General features: G+C 44.4%; 1 protein-coding gene across 10 annotated transcripts in view; it reads right to left on the bottom strand.

The window, feature by feature from the left end:
* Window positions 1-22,544, bottom strand: part of FRMD4A (FERM domain containing 4A) — a 609,192-nt gene that overhangs the window by 210,535 nt on the left and 376,113 nt on the right. Inside the window, exon 1 of one of the 10 annotated variants that reach the window (XM_032880946.1) lies at window positions 2,110-2,298. The exons of 8 other annotated variants lie outside the window; for them this stretch is intronic. In XM_032880946.1, the coding sequence (XP_032736837.1) occupies window positions 2,110-2,298 (189 nt within the window). Of the gene's footprint in view, window positions 1-1,258; window positions 1,441-2,109; window positions 2,299-22,544 lie in introns of those variants that run through there. One more of the 10 variants, XM_032880955.1, reaches the window with a different exon arrangement.

Below are 22,544 nucleotides of genomic sequence, written 5' to 3'. Positions count from 1 at the left end.
GTGGCTTCCCTGATGAAGTCAGAAGTTGCTCCCGGCTCTCTGGCTGGTGCTTTCCCACACCTGGCACTCCCGCTTTTGGAAAAGGATGAGACTCAGGGGATGCAGAGCCAGGAGGGATGTCTAAGCAGCTGCTCAAAACCCAGTCAGGTAAACGCAGATCGTCAGTCTGACCAGGTGTCTAAAAAGACACCGGTAGCAACCCCCCCACCCCCCGCTACTGAACCGGCCGCCAGCAGTAAAGAGCTCCGATTTAGCAATGTGCCTGTCTTAGGTGTTCTGAGAATTCCTTTCACGCGAAGCTGTGCGGATTCAAACTGCAAGACGCCAAAGCAGCGGCGGCAGCCTCTACTGGGATGTTCCATTCATAGGGGAGAAAGAGTCTCATCCATTCACGGTGGGGTCAGGGAGTCCTTTGCCGGCATTGGATCGCCCAGCTCAGCAAGCTGAGCTTCCGGCAGGCAGGCAGCCGGGCAGGGCTGCATCATTCAGAATGAGGGTGTCTATTAGGAAACCACCGCCAGCGCTATTATTAGAACGGCCATCCCTCGGAAATTTTGCAGAATTTGCTTGAATCTACTGAACGGTTACTTCGCTCCCAAGGTATTGGAGAAAAGCACCGGGTTCCTGATTACACAGGGGCGGCGCACACAGCTTTCAAAGTGCAGGACTGATTCATCTTCTCTAAAGGCAATAGGCACAAACGTCTGGGCATCTGTCTGCAACACAGATGCAACGCGTTTGGTCATTTTCAAATGACCACGTACTAAAGGTTTCTTCCCGTTCTCCTCCTCCCCCTTTCTCAATGCATCAAACTTGCTACAGCCATTTGGAGTGTAAAAGAGCAGTGTATTTTAGCAGGATCATCTGTCTGCTCCCTGCCACCCTGAGGCACGCAAAGGACAGGACTCTCCTGTCACTTTCATAAAAATGGCTTTTCTTAAAAAAAAAAAAAATTCCCACCCAGGGCTGCTTTCTGCAATGTCGTTTCCTTTCTCCCTGGGTAAATTCAGACAGTGTGAGGTTGAGATGCCGGAGAAAGTGTATGGGGGGAGGGGACGGGTAGCAGAAGGGAGTGTAGTAGGTGCCGCACGTGGGGTTTGCAATGAAAAAATGTCACATCCGCGACATTAAATACTCTACGCTTCCAGTAAAGAAGAGTCATGTCCCTTTCACCGGCCCAGCATTTAAAAATGGACACACAAGTGCGCATAATCAACCTCCTCCCAGCAGTCGCGGCTGGGAAACAAAGACACATTACCTTTTTATTTGTTGCGCTTCGCTAGGAGCCCAGGAACTTGAGGTTTGCAGCGGCCGATCCACCGAAACCGGCGTCCCATTCGCCCTGGGGTGCGCAGGCCCGTGGCCTAGCAGGCAGCATCAGCGCCCGGCGCCTCTGCCTCCTCCACAGCGCCCGCAGCCGCCCCGCCGGGTCCCGGCGCGCCCCCGCCCCCGCCGCCGCCACCGCCCCCACCGCCCCCGCCTCCACCGACCCGGCCCCGCCGCCGCCCCGCCGCCGGTCCGCCGTCAGCCCATCGCCCGCTCGCGCCGCTCACGCCTAGCCTGGCCGCGCGCCAGGGCGCACCGCCGCGGGCCCGCCCCCCACCCGCACCCGGCCCGCCGCATGCTGCGGGGCGCCCTGCCCGCCTCTCCGCCCCGCGCCACGCCCCCGGCGCCCCCTGCTCCGCTTCCCCCGCCCTGCGCGCGGGCCCCGGCGCGGCCGGCAAGGGCAGGCGGGCCGCGGGAGGCCGGGCGGCCGCGGGGCGGTGCGGAAGGCGGGCTCCGGCGGGTCCCGCGCGGCCCGGCGCGCGACTGGGCGCGCCGCCCGCTCCCGGACAACAATGAGCGGCCGCTCCCCGCGCGCCCGGCGCGGCCCGGCCCCTTCCACGCCGCGGGAGCCGGGGGCGCCCGGAGCCGGCCAAGCCTCGCGTTCCCTCGCCGCCGCACACGCAGTCAGGACAAAGTTAGGTCCCCAACGCGCCTGCTAACCGCGAGAGGCTGTGCGGGGTCAGGCGTGGAGAGGAAGAAGAGCAGGGATTTCGAAACGGAGGATTCCACCCCCCCAGCCCCGGCCAAAACCCACCAAAGCCACCGCGGGAGTCCCTCTCCTACCCTGTGAGCCGCAGAGAGGGGCCACCTGAGCTGAACTAGGCTGAAGATGCAGCTCTTAACCCTCCATGTCCAATTGTTTTGAGTCTTTACCTCCCTCAACTCTTTGGAAATGGAAGTTCCTGCGAGATAACCTAGTCTTGGAGCTATTGTCAAGGATTCGCAACAATTACAGGGAAAGGAGACTTCCATTTCAAGAGACCTGGGGGAGGGAAACAGGCTGACACGTTCTCTTTCCAAAAAAGAGAAACAAACTCAGAGAAATATCCCTACGAAGAACAATAACTCAATTCACATTATGTGTCTAAATGTTTATTGCTTCAGCAGCTCAATTTGCCCTAGACACATTTTTTTTTCCATGAATTGTCAAAACACAGTTTGATAAAATAAAGGGAGAGGCAGACAGGAGCACCCGCTTACTGTGGGTGTGAAAGCCGGCTTGTCTCAGGGGTAAAATCTTTCTCTAAAACTCACTCATCGCTTGAAATCCCAACATGTCTCTATCCGTTCATCCATCCGTCCATCCATCCACCCATCCTTCAAGGGAGAAATGGCTTCCCCTTTAACCATAGTTGAGGGATTAGATCTAACACAATTATTTTCCTGACATTGGCAGGAGTGAAGACTTAAAAAATTCATAATAAAAAAGAAACATTGCATATTCTTTCTTCCCAATGATTGGAAATTAACTCTTTCTAGACACAGTTGGTGTATTCTTCTCTAAAGATCTCTGGTGAAAATTTCTGGCAGTTCAGGATGTCTCACAGTCAACAGAAGGGAGTTTCTGTATACAATTAGTGTTGGAGAAAAAGGTGAATGACCACCTGTGGTAAGGATGACCTTATTTCAACCTGTTGTCATCACAGACTCTTGACTGGGGAACTTGACTTAATTATCTGAGTCTGAGTCATGAGAAGCCATGTTTAGATGGGAGGTTTACCTTGGGAGTCCCTGAAGGTTGCTTTAATGCAAAGCCCCATTCTTTCATGATGGAGTTGAGGGAGTGCTCAGAGGGAGTGCTATTTCATTGAAAGAGCATTTCCAGTGCTGATCTGTTTTGACTGCACCAGCTAGTGAGGGGGTAATAGTGTTCAGACCTTTCTCTTGGGGTATTTAGTTTCCATCCTTCAAAAAGTCATTGGATTGTTTCTACATCTACCTGCTGATTTTCCACCTTGGCCAATGGAATTAATTTCTCCTGAACTGAACTTGTCCCACTGGCAAATCCTCTTTCCAGATTTCCCATCTTCCTGCACAGTTTCCCTCTGCACAGTCTTCCCAAATGCCAGAACAGGGATACAGGGGTCTTTTATCTCCCTCCTTTCTCTCATTCCTTACATTCAGGTTATCATCAAGCCTGTCCTCATAAATGGTTCTGGAAAGTTCCTTGAGAGCAGCCTCTTGTCTGAGTTAGTCCAACAGTGCCCGATGACATTACATCTTTGCTGAACGAATAACCAAGGCCCTGGCCTCATTGAGCCCCCTCACCTTTCACTGAGAGGTCTCCAGAAGCTTCCTGGCTGGACTGCAAGCTTGTCCCTCCAAGACATTGTCCACACCAGCTCGACTCATTCTCCTAGAACTCAGATTTGATCATAGGACTTCTTTGCGTCCACCTGTTCAGGGCTTCTCTGGCTCTGAGGAATAAGTCAACACTTCTTCAGATGGCCAGATTGTCCTGAGCATCAGGACCTCCTGCTCCATCTAGCCTTGTCTCTTGCAACCTGACCCCACCAGGGTCCACGTTACCTTCTATCCTCAGCTACATAACCCTCTTCCAAGCCCCCTCCATTCCAGGTTCTCACTCAGCCCTTGTCACCTAGCAGCCAGTGACTTCAGAAACAACTCACATCGTGTCATAATCTCTGTGACTAAGCATGTCAGCAGCTTCTCCTGGCTCCTGAAAGCATCTTCTCCCCGCCTGTCCCATGTTCTTCTCCCTGCACCCCGCCCCCCAAGGCTTTCCCTGCCCCCAAGCCACATTTCTGCCCTTAGGAGACTCTTTCCTCGCTTGGCTTTTTTCTGCATTTCTTGTTCTTCCTGCTAGGAATACTCTCCCATCCTCCTGGCCCCAGTCTTTGTATAGCTGACTCCTTGTCATCGTCAGGTTTTAGCTCAAACACTGCTGCCTCCTCCCTAACCTTTCCTAATCAACACAATGAAAGTGCCCTCCACGTACCTTACCCCACCAGGTAGCCTTCCTATTATTATCCTCTTTATTTTCTTGTTAACATTTAACCACAATTTATAGTCATAGCCCTGTGTTAACAGCACAGAATCTTGCCTTGGCCACCTGTTAGCTGTGTAGCCTTAGACAAATTTCTTAACCTCTCTGTGTCTCAGTTTTCTCACCTAGGAAGTGAGGATAATAAGGTTGTTAGGAGGATGAAATGAGTCAATATATGTAAAATATTTAGGACAGGGCCTGACTGCATAAGCCTAAGACCCATGAAGGCCTTTATGTGTTTACTTCTCACTTTGTCCTCATGGCCTGGGCTAGTCCTGGCACAGGATTTCCTTACGCCTTATACCTTGTATGTTTGGGGTCCAGACTAAGAATGGATAAAAATTTAGGGAAGAAAAATTTTATTTGAAGAATTTAAATACCGGGGACATAGGCATTGGAAAACTTGATGAATGAGATAAAATTCAAACTTAAATTATCAGGAAGTTAGTGGACATATGAAGGAAATACATCCTTTGTTTCACCAGCGGCAATCCTGGGAGCTGATGGATGGCAAGCTTTGCCAGTTGGAATTCTATAATGGTTTGTTTTCCGAAGAGCAGCTGATTCTACCACCAAGAATTCAGGCAGTTACTTGCAAAGGCACAGAGAATCAAAGGATCTTTGCAAAGTGTTGGTCCATCAGCCAGCCCTAACATGCAGTCTTGATGAAAGAATACAGTGTTTCCATTTTCAGCCTGAGTTTAATACTTTTTGAAGAGTCTAACTCCAAAAAAAGAAAAAAGAAACGTGGCAGGCTGGTTTCTGGATATTTGCCTTTCTGTTTCCTTCAGCAGCTGGAGAAGATTCAGAAAGGAGAAATACTTTTCCTTTTGCCCTTCCTCAGGGCAAGCAGGATTTTGAGACTTGAATGTCTGGGGCTCCCCTTGCCTCTTACACAGAGTTAGGGAGCTTTATTTTGAAAAGAGCTGAACCCTCAAAGGGCGGAGAAGTGCTCTGAGGCTTGGAAATGGGGGATGGAGACAAGCACCCCAGAAGGAAAGGAGTGACATCTGTAATTAGAGAAGCCCATACTGTCCCTGCCTCAAGAGGGCGCCAGACATCTGACCGGGGGCAAGTGGACACGGGCGGGGGGTAATGTTCTAAGAGGTGTGTCTTAGGCACAGCAAAGGATCTTGGGGTTTGGCCTCTGAGGGATAGTCTTTGACTTTCAAATGGATCTCCAGTTCTTGGGCACTGAGCATCTCAGTGGCAACCAGGATTGATAAACAGGAGACCCCTTTCCCATCTTAAGTTACAGTGTGAGTTGGGGGAGAGGAAGAATGAGTAAATCCCTACCACCTTTGTGAGTGGGGATATAGTCAGATTTTCACTGGGTTTAGAGAAATAAATTAGTGTGATGTTTTTTAGACCCCGAGTTGCACAGCAAAAATTATCTCTGCTATATTAGTGAAAAAAGTACCAGGTTCTTAACTCTGGGATCTGAAGTCACAGCTTTCCTAAGCAAGTTCCAGGCAGTAAATGGGCCATTAGCAGAAGATTCCTCAGCTCAAATCTTGGCCAGGCTACCATGATTAGTGAAGAAAGATGGCCTCCATTCCTGCCTCTGTGTAGCTGCCTTGCTGAAGACAGACACCAGTGTGGGAGTGGGTCTGAGTCTGGGCTACATAATCCTTTCCAATAACATTGGATAGACCCATACTCCCACCTGGAAGGTCCAGTGTGACCTTGAAGGAGTCTTTTAACTCTTTGGTGCCTGTTTTGTTCACCCTTAAATAATAGGCCTGATGATCCTATCTCTCTTCAGCTCTGTGAAGACTATGGTTTCAACACATACTAAGGATTTTCACAACCATACAACTGAAATTCAACATTATTAGGAATACGTACTCTGTACCAGGCACAGTGCTATGAACTTTCCAAACATTCATTAATTTCATCATCCCCAGATTCTTATGAGATGGAAACTATTTTTGTTCCCCTTCTATAGATGAGGCACTTGGGGGTTTAAAGAGGTTAAGCAACTTGCTGAGATGACTTTGTTAATTGGATTTGAACCAAAGTCATCCTTTTGTGACTCAGAGCCCTCATCTTTCATGCTTCACTGCCATATATATATATGTAGATATATATATATATATAAAATCACAGTGAACAAGGCCTCAAACTTACTTTATATACAGTATTAATTATGGATTGAATTACAGTTGGCTTTGGATAGTACCTAGAGGTGACCATAACTTGTCCTGATACATTAGTTCCTTACTGTGAGACACACAGTTACTTTCCATTTTTTATCTTTCCAGAGAATAATGCTGCTGTCTTTTCCTTCCATACTCCAACCAGATTTTAAGGACAGGGTGAGACCCCTCTGCTGTAGGCTGAAGTGCTTGACGGATTTTAAGTGAACCCTATTATATTTTTATACCCAATCGTTTTTTCTCCTCACTCCCTGGTCAATTTAAGGCCAATGTTGAACCACTTCAATCAAAAAGAAAGAATTCCATCTCCTCTCATAGCTTGACAGCAAGTACTTAAAACCATGTTCCCTGGGGTCCATGAAGAAATCATCTAATAGCTGTGTTTTATTTTGTTATTTTTTTAAATAGCAATATCGTTTTTTTAATAGCTATGTTTTATAATCTTGTTATGTTCTCATTACATTAGATTATTGCTTATTATTTTTTCCTGGTTGGGATCATGGCTTTGACTGCCTCAACTCATGGCAACAAAAACCCAGGCAATGCTTTCTGAAACACAGACAAGAATCAATCAAAACATCACAAGCTAATTAATGTAATTTGGAGCCCCCAGGAGCAGCTGTGTTACAGTGAGTACCACAGTATGAAACTGGTGTACATTAGAAGCATGTTCAAATACGCAGGTTAGCTTTCACCAAACCCTTTCCATTTATTTACTCAGAAATAGGCATTAATAATCATAGTCAACACTTGGTTGGCACTTACCAAACACCAGATCTGATTATGTGCTTTACACAGAACTCATTTAATCTTCTCATCAGTCCTATGAGGTTGGTACATTATTAATCCCATTCAGGAGAAAAGGAATTAAGGCACAGAGAGGTTGTATTTATTTATTTACTTAAGATTCTGTGTATTACAGAGCGAGAGAGCATGAGCAGGGGAAAGGGCAGAGGAACAAGCAGACTCCCCACTGAGTGCAGAGCCCAAAGACTCGCTCCATCCTAGAACCCCTAGATCATGACCTGAGCTGAAATCAGATCCTTAAACAACCGAGCCATCCGGGCGCCAAGCAGAGAGGTTTTATAACCCACCTCTGGACCTATACATGTTAAGTAGGCAAGAGACAATTAGCAAACCCTGGCCACCTGACTTCATTAGTAACACTCTCTCATCTTACTTGCCAATTTCAGAGTATGCAGAGGCATTGCTTCCTTATAATGCATAGCACAGTATCTGGAACTCAGTACCTGTTATTTATTTCTCGGCCCACTGCCTCATTACACAAGCGAGTTAAGACAGAAATATTTGTGAGATTGAATGGGAAAAAAATTCAGCAACTATTCCATTTTCTGCTGTGACTTCTAATAGTGTGGAGGCTTATGTGCAGGTGACATCAATCAATCAATCTCACAGGCAAGCAATAAGAAGATATTGAAATGATGAGTTCCTGTGGGAGGAAGAGCCCCAGGATTTATGAGAACATGGACCCCTGTGATCCAGGGAGGAAAAGGGAAGTCAGTTTCTTGGAGTTGAGATAGGGCTGGAAGCTGTCATGCTTGTGACAGGATGATTTCTTCTGCCCCCCAAACCAAATCCAACCTACCTCAAATTATTATGGCAAAGAATGGTCACAATTCACATTATACATTTGGTGAGTTCTGTGTAGCAAATTTCTAGAGTTCTCCCTCACCAAATGGGAAGCTGGTTCAGCTATTTGTTGAGATGGGGATTGGATATACACCATTAGAACTCAAAAAGCAGGGCACCTGGTGGCACAGTCAGTTAAGCGTCCAACTCTTGGTTTTGGCTCAGGTCATGATCTCAGGATTGTGAGATCCAGCCCCACGCCAGGCTCTGGAGCTCAGCAGAGTCTGCTGAAGATTCTCTCCTCCTCCCCTCTCTACCCTCCTGCTTGTGCTGTCTCTCTCTCTCTCTCAAATATATACATGAATAAATCTTTTTAAAAACTCAAAAAGAGATATTTGGCTGGAAAATTAAAAAGTTGACAATGGCTATACATAGAGAGCTTTGAAACCTATGGAAAATGATGGAATCATCTAAGAAGATTTTCCAGGAAAGTAGGAATAGAGGAGGGCTCTGGACCAGTTCTAAGACAGTTTCTCAGACAAGCCAGCTTCAGGAGCACCTGGAAGGCTTCAAAGGATGCTAAATCCCACCCCTATAGTTTCTGATTCACAGTCTGAGTAGGGGGTTTGGGATATAAGAATTTGCATTTCTAATAAGTTCCTGGGTCGTTGATTCTGCTGGTCAGTTGAGTGGATACTACTTTTCCACTTTGGCCTTCACTTTGCTTAGGGCACCCTGGCCTCCCTGCTATATTCCCTACTCTTCAGGCTCTCTAGCCCCAGGGCCTTTGCATGTCCCTCTGTCTGGAAGGCACTTCCCCAGATATCAGAAGGATTTAAGCCAGCATCTTTTCCAGATCCCTGCTCAAATGTTACCTTATTAAGTAGTGAGGTCTTTTCTGACCATCTTTTATTTTTTTCTTTTTAGTAGAGAGGAATGGAAGGAAGTTCTTTTTTCCATAACTGTATCACTTGATTCTTCTTAAAAAAAATTTTTATTTATTTGAGAGAGAGTGAGCAAGCAAGAGAGAGAACACACATGGGGGAGTGGCAGAGGGAGAAGCAGACTCCTCGCTGAGCAGAGAGCCCAACATTGGGCTCAATCCCAGGAATCGGGGATCATGACCTGAGCTGAAGGCAGATGCTTAAATGGCTGAGCCACCCAGGTGCCCCATTCAATTCTTTAAGTGCTCCAAATCACAGTGATCTGTGACTCTCTTCCTTAAAAATGGATCCTCTCACTGGCCCTCCTGCTACTGCCCCTCTCCCTAATCCCTTCCCTGTTTTTTTCTCTATTGTCCTAATCACCTGCTAACAGACTGTATACAACTTATTCACTTATGTGCTTTGCTTATTACCTATCTCTCCCAGGAGAGTAGGGATTTATGTCTGTTTTGTTTATTGCTGACTCTTCTGAGCCCAGAAGAGGGACTGTATCTCTGGTACATATTAAACGTTCAATAAATATTCATTGAAGGGATGAATAATATGAATGAATGAACATTCTCAGATGTAGGATTGTGGTTTTAAGAATTTAATTCTGATGGGGGCACTGGGTGGCTCAGTGGGTTAAGCATCTGCCTTCTGCTCAGGTCAAGATCCCGAGGTCCTGGGATCGAGCCCCATTTGGGGCTCCCTGCCCCAGTTTGTTTTTCCCTCTCCCTCTGTCCTTCCCCCACTCGTGCTCTCGCACACGCTTACTCTCTCTCTCTTTAAAAAAAAAAAAAAAGAAAAACTCTAATCCTGATGGACACCCTTCCTAACCGGTCACCTCCCTATCAAAAATGAAATATGAAGGGATGCCTGGGTGGCTCAGTTGGTTAAGCAGCTGCCTTCGGCTCAGGTCATGATCCCAGTATCCTGGGATCGAGTCCCACATCGGGCTCCTTGCTCGGCAGGGAGCCTACTTCTCCCTCTGCCTCCATCTGCCAGTGCTCGCTCACTCTCTCTCTGACAAATAAATAAATAAAATCTTTTTAAAAAAATGAAATATGAACATGTTGCTCCATTCTGAAAACACCTGCTCTTGCACCAGGGGTAAAGCTCTTGCTTGGGTATAAATTCACCAGTAGGCACTGGGTGGGGCTGGGACATGGCAGGGCACATCCCTGTCTTCTTTTCCCTGACCACCTTCTGCCTGTGCAGCCTCTTCCGTGCTCACCACCTCCGCGAGCCAGTAGCACGTGTGGGTCCCCAACTTGCTCATGCTGCGTTTCTGCTCAGGAGGCCTCCTTCCCCTCCCTTCACCCGTCACCCCTCACTCTTCACACTCACTCTCCGGGAAGCCTTCCTGGAGGCCCTCCTCCAGCCCTCCAAGAGAGCCCACTGTCTCTGCATGCATAGCCCTTTCCCCTCTGCACTTGGGCATGGGCCTGTACTCCTCCCCATGGGCAGTTCCTCACAGGTAGAAATCATGGCAATGCTTTGCTTGTTTTTGTTTTCAGAATTGTTTGGTTTCAGCTCCTCCAAATGTATTAATCTCTACATGGTGTATTTAATTTTGCTTTATCACTTTCTTTTGGCCAAGTATTGTGATAATTACCCAATAGATTTTTTTTAATTGAATCCATCTTGCTAATAAAAAAACAGGAAAAGAGCCTGCGATGGTCGAGAACAGCATTTGACCAGTGTTTATAAGCAATTCCATATAATTGTCTTAATAAAGGCGGCCCAAATTATGGCCAGTCTGAAACTGTGAGTCGGCTCTGTCTCTCGTAAATGAGCTTGGGTCTTTCGCGATGTTACATGCCAACATCAGAGCCCAGCTTTTTTTTAGAATACTTGCATTATGTTCTAAAGATTCCTGTGCTTGTGGAGGCATAAACAAAACTCTTAATAACCCAGTGGCTGTAATTCCTATCTTTAAATGGTTGTCCTTCCATCTCTCCTTTTACTGTCTACTTAGGGACTCTAAACTGTTCTGGTATTGTCTTGCAGAAGCCTAAGGATCTCCCTTTGTTGATATTCTTTCACCTTCTCAAGTACGTTCTTGAGAATATCTTCCCTGGTCTTTTCTCCTATCCCACAGATTTCAGCCCCCCAAAAAGCCAAAACAAAGCAAATAAACATTAAGTTTGGAACAGCTGATCCTAAGTAGAGGCTAGGAGGCCTGAGGGTAATTTTAGTCTCGAGTTCGGTATAAGAGGGACCATACAGTGGAAAGAAAGGAAAGTATCTTTTGAATCTTCTGAGAATGGCCCCGGTGTCCGTTACAAAGAAAATTCCCTTGCAAATAGTTCTTATTTGGGAACTTGTGGGACTAAATTGGGACTAGCTACTCATCGTCATCATTCTCCTCATCGCTCTTCTTTACCGAGAGATCCTGGGCACATCACGTGTGTCCTCTACAATCCTCGCAGTGACAGTGGCTATGATTCATTCCTGTTGTGCAGAACCAGAAATTGAGGATCAGACACATTAAGGAACTTGCCAAAAGGCCACATCCACAAAGAGGCAGAGTTGAATCAGAGTCTGTCTTCAAAAAGTCTCCAGTGTGTTCTGTCCACACACTTGCTTAAGTTTGAGCAAAAGCAGAAAGTGGTCCATGAAGGACTCTTAGGAAGAAGCGTCTTGGGGTGGTTTCTAGTGGAGTGGAGTGGATGGGTGGAGAGGGAGCTCGAGGAAGGGAAGGGAAGCAGGAAGGACCAAAGATAATATTCAGCTACGGGACATTTTTGCTGATCACTCCCCCTCGCTGACCCTGGCCATTAAAGCCATCCCCACCCAAGCAGAGGTCTGCAGACACACGGGGTTATTCTCCGGTAGGACCAAGTCCAATGGCGAGCATAACTAGTCATTGCTGGCCCCCAGTTTGCTAACTCGACATAATTCTTGGTAAGTACTATTACAGCAGTTATTGAAGGATTCTATTTTCACCATGAACCTTCTGGTTAGCACAATCACAGGCCGGCACTGGGGTTACAATCCACTTTCCTGCTCAAAGATGCCAAGGGCAACAGTGTTCTGGTTAAGAGTGCAGACCACAAGAAACTAGACTGCCCGGTTTTGAACCACAAGTCAACAACTTATCGTTGTGTCACCTTAGGCGACTGAGTTCTAAACTTCTCACCGGTTCCCACTCATAGTTTTGCTCTGAGGATAGGCACTGTATAATGTATGTGAAGTTTTTGGTATAGAGCATGTGTTTAATAAAACATATGTTATTAATATTCATACTTGCATTATCTGCATCGTCTAAAAGCATGAAATCTGTCAGCTTTTGCATCTGCACAATGCTGCTTTGCCCACTATGTTAGATGTTGATTCTCAGTTGAAGCCCTATCCTAAGTGTTGTGAGCTTTAATGAGATCCCAGGTGAGCTAAGCCCCTGTAAATAAATCATAGGAAATATCCTTGCCCTAAATAATTGTGTCCTGAATCCCTTTCCCTTCCTCTGAGGACACTGCATGCCCTTTCCCTGTAGAGCATGTCCACCCTGCTCCTCTGTGATTCACGTAAGTGGGATTCAAGTCCATTTACAGAGCCCACGATCTTGTTCATCTGTTAAGCGTACACCATTTGCTACAAATGGATGCTCCTAGGAATGACGACCAGTCACAGCATTTGCCCCTAAAGGGTCGGTCATTCCATCTTATCCTCAGATGTGGGGTATAGCATACCCATATCCACATGTGGACTTCTGGTTCCTTCTGCCTACTCAGACCCCTGTAGCCCCAGGTCACTCAGCACGCTAGTGACAGCAACGGTGAGGTGAGACAGAGCCTCCAAAATCGTATCGCATTCCTTAGGAATCTAAATTCAATTTCATTTTACGTAAGACAAATTCTGCAGCGGGAAGTAGGAAATGACCCTGACTTTCATAAGTTTGTACTATAGCCAGTTCAGTGGGAAATCCAATGGGGGTTTCAGACTAGACAAAACCAAATGCCCTGACTGGTCCCTCCTGGGACACTTAGAGGGCCTGTCCAGCTCTGGTCCTGTTAAGGGTTGTAGGCTTCTGTCTGAGCCTCTGCTGGACACATGAGGAAGCAGGTGCTGAGCAGTTCCTAGCCAGCCCCAGGGCTTCCCATGAATATGTGGGATATCCCGACTTAGAAGATACAGCATCTCACACTAGGCCATGAACACTGTACACCAATATTTGTCACCTACCGACCCATATCTGCACAGGGTTGTTCCTAGATCAAATATTTATACACTCCTAAGTTACTTCCTACTGTACTGAGTTCCTCATAATACAAAGGTACCTAAAAATTTTTTTTCTTTAAAGTTTGCTGTCCTTCTTCAAAAAGTATTTTAAATAATAAAGCATATAAGCATTCAGAAATGGACAGAAAATAAAGTGAATAACTACCATTAAGACGAACATTCGGCCTTATTGGCTTTAGACTGCCTTTCTCTTTTTTTCAATTGAGATATAATTGACAGAAAACATTGTGTAGGTTTGTGGTGTCCAATAGGTTGATTTGATATATTTATATTTTGTCATTTGATTACCACTGTAATATAATACATTTATATTTTGTAATTTGATTACCACACCTCTATTATGTCACCTAAGTATTATTTCTTTTTTGTGATGAAAATAATTAATATCTAGTCTCTTAAAAACTTTGAAGTTTATAATACAATAATGTTGACTTGTAATCACTATGTTATGCATTAGATCTGCAGAACTTACTTACTAACTAGTTGTTAAGTTTGTGCCCTTAAACAACATTTCTCCTCTTCTCCCACCTGTCAGACTCTGGTAACCACCAGTCTACTCTGGTTTTTACGAGTTTGTCTTCTTTAGATTCCACATAATATAAGAGACAGAAGACAGTATTTGTCTTTCTCAGTCCAATTTATCTTACTTAGCATAATGCCCTCAAGGTCCATCTCTGTTTTTCCAAATATAGATTGATTGACTTTCATACCCAGAGAGAGGGAGAGGGAGAGAGAAAGGGGGCTGGGAAGAGAGAGAACCACACCTCTCCATCTTTCTCTTTCCCTCCCCAGAGGCTGAGGCTCTCCTACAGTTGCTGTATATCTTTTCCATGATTGTTTTGTCCTTTGATTGCATATGTATGTAGCCATGAACAGTAGATACTGTTTTGTGTGTTTTTAAACCCTACAGAAATACAACCAAACAGATTTATCTTTTCACGAAAGATAATGTTTTTGAGAGTTATCAATATTGACGCATTTAGTCCAACCAATTGACTCCATCATACAAATAAACCATAAATTATTTATCTTTCTCTTCCTGCAGAGCAAGTTACTTCTGAGTTTTTACTATTACAGTTGGCCAGAACCTTTGTTCTATTTCCCCTGCCTGACACGCTCGCCTCCCAGTTACTTGCTCATTCAACAACATTCCCACAATGTTCATACAACAAATATTGTATGGGGCATGCTTATTCTTTTTCGTTTGTTTGTTTTTGTTTTTTGAGAGGGAGAAGGAGAATCTTAAGCAGCCTCCACACCTGGCACAGAGCCCAATGCAGGGCTTGATCTTACCACTCAGATCATGACCTGAGCTGAAATCAGGAGTCGGATGCTTAACTGACTGCACCATCCAGGTGCCCCCCTGGGATGTACTTCTTCTTTTTTTTTTTTTTAAGATTTTATTTATTTATTTGATAGAGAGATCACAAGTAGACAGAGAGGCAGGCGGAGAGAGAGGAGGGAGCAGGCTCCCTGCTGAGCAGAGAGCCTGACGCGGGACTCGATCCCAGGGCCCTGAGATCATGACCCCAGCCGAAGGCAGCGGCTTAACCCACTGAGCCACCCAGGCGCCCGGATGTACTTATTCTTAAAGAAAGTTTATTGATTATCTGAAATTCAAGTTTAGGGGTGTGTCTTACATTTTTATTTGCTAGATCCAGTAGCCCTAATTATCATGTTGTCAGTGAGGTTCTCCCTATCCATCTTATTAAAGTTTTTCATCCCCTTCCCAACACTTCCTATTTTCTTTATTTTTATCCATAACACTTATCACCCAATTTACATGCTATATATTTTCCTTACTTAGTTTGCTTATTTTGTGTCATCCTCCCCTAGAACATAAGCTCCTTGAAGGTGGAATTTTTGTTTCTTTTGCCCTCTGCTATCTCTGTAATATATATGTGGGACACAGTTTGTGCTCAGTAAATATTTGCTGGATGAATGGATAAATGAGTGAAAACATGCAGAGATCATTGATGTCACCTTAGCACACGTCTGAGAACTTCTTCTGGATATACACTCTGAAATGGAACTGCATTTTGCAGGGCGTGTGTCTTACCCAGGGATTGCAAATTTGCTCTTCAAGGTGATTGAAATATCTTTCAGTCCCATCACTCATGTCTAAATGTCCCCATTTCCCCATATTTGCTTGCTTGCTTCTCTCTCTCTCTCTTTCTCTTTGAAAATACAACAATTTTAACTTAGTAGCAATAGTAAAACCAGAGTGAAAACATAAAATTCACAGTGGTGAATTACAGTTTGTGAATTCATAATTAATGGAAATTGTTAATCCAAAAGGTTTCAGATGTCCTTAGATGCTTATTTAAAGATGGTTTAGGGGGCGCCTGGGTGGCTCAGTGGGTTAAAGCCTCTGCTTTCGGCTCAGGTCATGATCCCAGGATCCTGGGATCAAGCCCCGCATCGGGCTCTCTGCTCTGTGGGGAGCCTGCTTCCTCCTCTCTCTCTGCCTGCCTCTCTGCCTACTTGTGATCTTTGCCTGTCAAATAAGTAAATAAAATCTTAAAAAAAAATAAAAGATGGCTTAGTTCTTATGGATGTGGAAACAATCCTAAACTGTGGTATCTCTTGTGTAAGAAACAAACAAAAATTGCTACAACCCCGTCACTACTGCAGAGACACTGAAAAGGACATTATACACATTTTGAAGGAAAGCCACCTTACTATTATTATTTTTCAACTAAAAAGGAGGAAGTCTTGGCCAATAACCAGGACTAAGCAAAGCTATGAATGCTTTTTCCTGCACATGGTTAAGATCCCTTCTATAAAAAGGAAGTTCTACAACTGAATGCAAAGAGTTGATGGAGAACAATAAGCTTTTTGTAATCCTAAATTCGTTTCATGTTATGAAAACCACTGGGATGAGGGTCAAATAAAGAAGAATTCTTTCAGTCATCTTCACCGAAAGCCCTAGATAACCAGGAACTTAAGAGACTGACTACGGGGTCAGGGACACTCTCAGGTCCCCTAAGCAAGCAGATGCATTTTTTTAACATCTCCTTATGCAGAAGCCTCAAATGCTCCATGGTTTGGTAGCATCCCAGGGAATCTTTAGAGACTACGCTGGCAGAGTAGGTAAAGCAGGGTGAGAAGGGTTGCTCTTTCTGCTCACATATGTAGGGGCATCCATGTCCTCAAAATGTGAAGGCACCAAGACAAGGGAAACTCTTTGGACAGTGAAACTGACAGCTTTCGTTTTCTTCACTCTTCTTTCACACAGCTCAGCTTTCCAAGATGAAAAGACACCATTTAAATACTTCCCATTTTTGGTTTCCTTGATTTTTCCTGATGGTAAGTAATTTCAATTCCAGAAACAAAACCTTTCTATCATGGAAAGGAATGCAACATTTAAAAGGAATGCAAGATAAGCAATGAGACTAAAAAGAAGCTCCATCCATAACCAGTTTTGGTGAGGATGGGGAGAAAATGGAACCATCATGCATTGGGGTGGGAATGTAAAATGGCGCCACTGCTGGGGAAGACAGTCTGAGGTAGCCTCAAAATGTTAAACATAGAACGACCATATGATCCACTCCTAGGTGTAGATCCAAGAGAAATGAAAACAGACATCACGAAAAACCTTGTATGTGAGTTTTCATAGCACCATTAGTCACCATGGGTAAAAGTGGAAACAACCTAAATGTGCCTCAGCTGATGAATGGATGAACAAAGTGTGGTCCTTCAGTACCCTGGAATATTAGTCAGCCAGCCAAAGGAATTGAGGACTGGACAGCTGCACGCAAAGGAATGAAACTGGACCACTTTCTTACACCATTCACAAAATAACTCAAAATGGGTTAAAGACCTAATGTGAGATCTGAGATCATAAAACTCCTAAAAGAAAAAACAGGCAGTTAACAGACACATGAAACAGTGCTCAACATCACTTGGCATCAGGGAAATACAAATCAAAACCACAATGAGATACCACCTCACACCAGTCAGAATGGCTAAAATTAACAAGTCAGGGAATGACAGATGCTGGTGAGGATGCAGAGAAAGGGGAACCCTCCTACACTGTTGTGGGAATGCAAGCTGGTGCAGCCACTCTGGAAAACAGCATGGAGGTTCCTCAAAAGTTTGAAAATAGAGCTACCCTATGACCCAGTAATCACACTACCGGGTATTTACCCTAAAGATACAAATGTAGTGATCCAAAGGGGCATGTGCACCCAAATGTTTATAGTAGCAATGTCCACAATAGCCAAACTATGGAAAGAGCCTAGATGTCCATCAACAGATGAATGGATAAAGAAGATGTGGTATATATATCTATAATGCAATACTATGCAGCCATCAAAAGGAATGAAATCTTGCCATTTGTGACAACATGGGAGGAACTAGAGGGTATTATGCTTAGCAAAATAAGTCAATCAGAGAAAGACAATTATCATATGATCTCCCTGATATGAGGAAGTTTAGAGGCAATGTGGGGGACTTGGGGGGTAGGAAAGGAATAAATGAAACAAGATGGGATCGGGAGGGAGACAAACTATAAGAGACTCTTAATGTCACAAAACAAACTGAGGGGGGCCAAGGGAAGGGGTGTAGGGAGAGGGTGGTGGGGTTATGGACATTGGGGAGGGTATGTGCTATGGTGAGTGCTGTAAACCTGGCAATTCACAGACCTGTACCCCTGGGGCTAATAATACATTATATGTTAATAAAAAAATTTAAAAATTTTTTTAAAAAGAAAAAAGAAAAGAAAACACAGTCATCTCTTGGACATCAAACTTAGCAACATATTTATAGATCTTTTCCCTCAGACAAGGGAAGCAAAAGCAAAATAAAACACTGGGACTACACCAAAATAAAGTTCTTGCACAATGAAGGAAACTATCAACAAAACAAAAAGGCAACCTATTGAATGGGAGAAGGTATTTACAAATGATAGATCTGATAAGGGGTTAACATCCAAAATACATGAGGAACTTACACAACTCCACACCACAAAAACAATCTGACTATAAGGTGGGCAGAAGATCTGAATACACTTTTTTTTTTTCAAACAGGATATACAGATGGCCAATAGGCACAGGAAGCTATGCTCAACATCACCAATTTATCAGGGCAATGCAACTCAAAATCACAATGAGATATCACTGCACACCCATCAGAATGGCTAGTCTCAAAAAGACAAGAATCAAGTGTTGGTGAGGATGTGGAGAAAAAGGGACCCTTGGCCACTGCTGTAAATTGGTGTAGCCACAATGGAAAACAGTTTCTTCAAAAAACTAAAAACAAAAGACAATACTATCCAGTAATCCCATTACTGAGTATTTATTCAAGGAAAATGAACACATTAATTAAAAAAGATACATACCCCCTTATGTTTTTTGCAGCATTATTTACAATAGCCAATCTATGGAAAAACTGAAGTGTCCATCCATAGATGAATGAATAAAGAAGACGTGGTGTATGTATGCAATGAAATATTACTCATGCATAAAAAAGAATGAGAACTTGGCCTTTGCAACAACATGGATGGAACTAGAGGGTATTATGCTAAATGAAGTAAGTCAGACAAAGAAAGACAAATATCGTATGATTCCACTTGTATATGGGATCTAAAGAACAAGTGAACAAATAAACAAACATATCACACACAAACTAAGCAGACTCTCACTTAAACATAGAGAACAAACTGGTGTTTGTTAGAGGGGAAGTGGGCATGCCAGGGATGGGTAAAATAGATAAAGGGATTAAAGAGCACAAACTTGCAGTTATAAAATAAGTCACGTGATTGAAAAATACACCATAGGGCATAGAGTCAATAATACTGTAATGACATTGTATGGTGAGAGATGGTGACTACGCTTGTGATGGTGAGTACTGGGTCCTATATAGAATTTTTGAAACTATGTGCCTTTTCATGTGTCATACACTTGAAACTAATGTGACATTTTATGTTAATTATACTTCCATAAAAAAATAATAAAGTGAGGGCAAAGGGCAAAAAAAGGAATTAAGGACTGATACATGATACAACATGGATGAATCTTGAAGACATAACGCTAAATGAAAGAAGCCAGTTACAAAAGAAGACATATTTTATGGTTTCATTTATATGAAAAATTCAAAATAGACCAATCTACCTAGAAAGGTAATAAATTAGTGGTTGCCTAGGGTTAAGGGGCTGGGGTGGGGGTGGTGAAAGTTAATGGCTACATGGTTTCTTTTTGGGGATGACAAAAATGTTCTAAAATTGATGATGGTGATGGTTGCATTATTCTGTGAATATACTAAAAATCCCTGAATTGTACACTCCCATGGGTGAATCACAAAGCATGTGAATCATTAGCATCCAGCTTTCATTAGGGCCACTGTACCCCAGCTCTGGTGAACATCTTTCGTCTTCTCCACCATTGGTACTGGAGGATTCTATTATCCTAAACAAAAAGTCTGGAGATAATCTCAAGTACATAAGCCCCATTTATTCATCTAACATTTACTGAAATCCTACAAGTCAGACAGTATTTTTAGTACCAAGGATATAGTTAGTGAACAAAACACACCCCCCCTCCCCAATTCTCTGTCTCTGTATCCATGCAGCTGAATTTGGACAACAAACTTAGTGGGAGCCCTAGAGTGTCATGTAGTGGACCCAAAAGCTAGTGCCATCTTAGTATACAAAATAAATCACAGTGTTCTTGACAAGGGTGTTCACAGGACCAAGGGATTCAGAACATAAATGAATTGCTGTGTTCTCTTTCACAGGCTATGTTTTAAGATGAATGTTTGCAAATTTAACAATGTCAACAGTTAGGATGAACAATGAGGATGGGGAAGCCCTCAGGGCCAACTTCACTGGTTGAAGGGATGGCAAAGGTCAGTCCCAAAAGGAATAGGTCCAGTGGAAGGAAACTGGGAGGCAGCTCCCTGGAGAGCTATTCCCAGGGAGGGCAGGTGTGTTGAGTGCTGGTGCCTGAAACCAGGAGGGGACAGAGTTTACCCTCAGGAGGACTCAGAGTGCTAATCCAGGGGAAGGCTTCCTTGTGAAGTGGTGGTCAGAGGTCCTGTCACCGGGAGTATCCCTGCAGGGCTGCGGACCACCAGTGAACATGATAGGAACCCCTATCGTTGGAGAGTGGTCGTTGGACTCCTGACGTCCCTCTGGATCTCAGAGTCTGGGAGCAAACCCCCACCAACCAAGAGCTCCAGCTGGCGGGTTGGCTCAAACATGGGGGTTCCCAGCACCAGTCATTCGAATTCAGAGAACAAACACAACATTGGCAGATTTTTAAGCGCCACTGAAGCCTGGGCTTTAAGAAGTAAACATTATCTGGAATGGGGCTGGCTGCAAGTAAATTAGAAATGCAAATCTCTCCAAAATAGAAGCGTGCTGGCACCCTCTGCAACTGCCTCGCCTGTCTTGACCCAACCATACATGAGCCCTGGAGTCCTTTACAAAGTTCTATCCTGTCCCTCTGCTCCTGTGGACTATTTCAGGAAGCCCCTCTCCCAGCTCGGCCATCTGAGCCGCCTACGCCAATCTGCCCGGTCACCGCGGTAGACTGTTCACTCTGGTTTTGCTTTCTGCCTCCTTTCTGGGGTAGTGCCTCACTTCCTGCGGCTGCCTTCATCCAGCCCCTACACCTCACCACCCCTTTGGCTCTTGAGGCTCAGCCCTGCCTACCCGCCTAGGGATTTTGTGGATCATAGCACAAGTCAAGGCCTTTATACCCTGGACGGAAGGTCCCACAAGTGTGTAGCTGGCACTCATTAGCCCCAGAATGGTGTCATCTATTATCTACTATGTGCCAGACATGTAATGATTTAAAGTTCATTTAGTCCCGATAATGACATCTCAGAGCAGATGTTATGCCCATTTTATAGACGAGGAACCTGAAGCTTGGAGGCTAAGTAACTTGCTCACTTCCCCCATGAGTAGAGAACTAGAATCCTATCCTCTATCTGCGTCCCAGATGCACGTTTTTCTCTAGTTTAGAGTCAGAACTGTACTAAAACTATACCAGATTTTCAGTAACTATTTGTTGATTATTTCTTTTTTGGCCATTTGCTTGTTTTTAGGGGATGAAGACAAATATTTCACTTATTAAAAAAAAAAAAAACAACAGGCCATGATCTTATGAGTTTTACATAAACAGTGGCTGAGCACATTTCACATGAAAGCTTTCTTCTTGACAGATTTACTTTGAGGTTTAATACTTGGATAATTCTAAGTAGGAAAAAAAAAGGTCTCTGTGGGTTTATAGAAGTTTTGGCTCTCAAAACCTAGCTTATGAATGAAACTAAAAAAGTTTTCAGGATAGCGGGGATGACACGTACTTCCTGACACAGACTCTCATCACCAGGAAGTGGCTTTCCTCTGATGACTAATAGGTCAGGTGATGGCCCATTGACAAAGGTATGCAGCACCAAATGTGGCAGGGAGAGCAGCCCCTAGCTGTGCCTCACTCTAGATGTGTACACACGGGATGGGGGAGGGGATTAGGCCCAGATTGTTCGAAGAGTCTTCAGTTTTACCTGATTCTTTTCTCTTGCTGTACATTAATACTCTTTACAGATTTCATTTAATAATATATACACATTGCCCTTTTGTTTCCCCTAGGGAGAAAACAAACAGACACCAGAAGCTAAAGGTCAAACTCCATGAAACAGCAGCTCTGTCTGAGTGGAATCCAAATGCACCACGGCAGTCTTCCCCATTCCGCCATTGGCAGTAGGGATGCAGATGGATGCTCTCTCCCCGTCACCAGGAAGTGTGGAAGATGGGAGATCCCGGCCAGGGCCAGACAACACCACTCACTGGGAAGATGACTAAACTGTGTAATCCCTCAGTTTTAACATCAATAACATGGAAACTGTGGAGCCCTCACAGGGCCTCAGAGAAGATCCAATGAGGTCCACATATAGGAGTCCATAGTGAACCATAAAATATTGCAAAAAATGGTTACCATTACTTTAGTCAACAGACTCTTTCCAGTGTGTGTGTGGGGGGGGAATTCAACTGACATGCTCTTAAAAAGGAGATCTCTTATGTAAAATTGCCCACAACAAGTTATCTTCCTCATCACTGGTTTGTTTTTTTCCTTTGTACTTATCACTTCCTAATATGACCCTTGTTTTCTTTAGTCACCCATTATCTGTTTCCCCATATTAGGTGATTTCCCCAAAGACATTGTTTTCATTTGTTTTGCTCTCTGTTGAGTCCCCGAGCCTTGTACCTACTAGGCTCAATACATTCTTATTGAATGAATGAAGGTCAAGTGATATTTCTAGTCTAAATAACCCCCACACTAGCCCCTAGCTCTG

Source organism: Lontra canadensis, unplaced genomic scaffold (assembly GCF_010015895.1).
Source record: "Lontra canadensis isolate GAN:19392208 unplaced genomic scaffold, GSC_riverotter_1.0 scaffold72, whole genome shotgun sequence".
Classification (NCBI taxonomy): domain Eukaryota; kingdom Metazoa; phylum Chordata; class Mammalia; order Carnivora; family Mustelidae; genus Lontra; species Lontra canadensis.
This window is presented reverse-complemented; position numbering and strand designations above follow the sequence as displayed.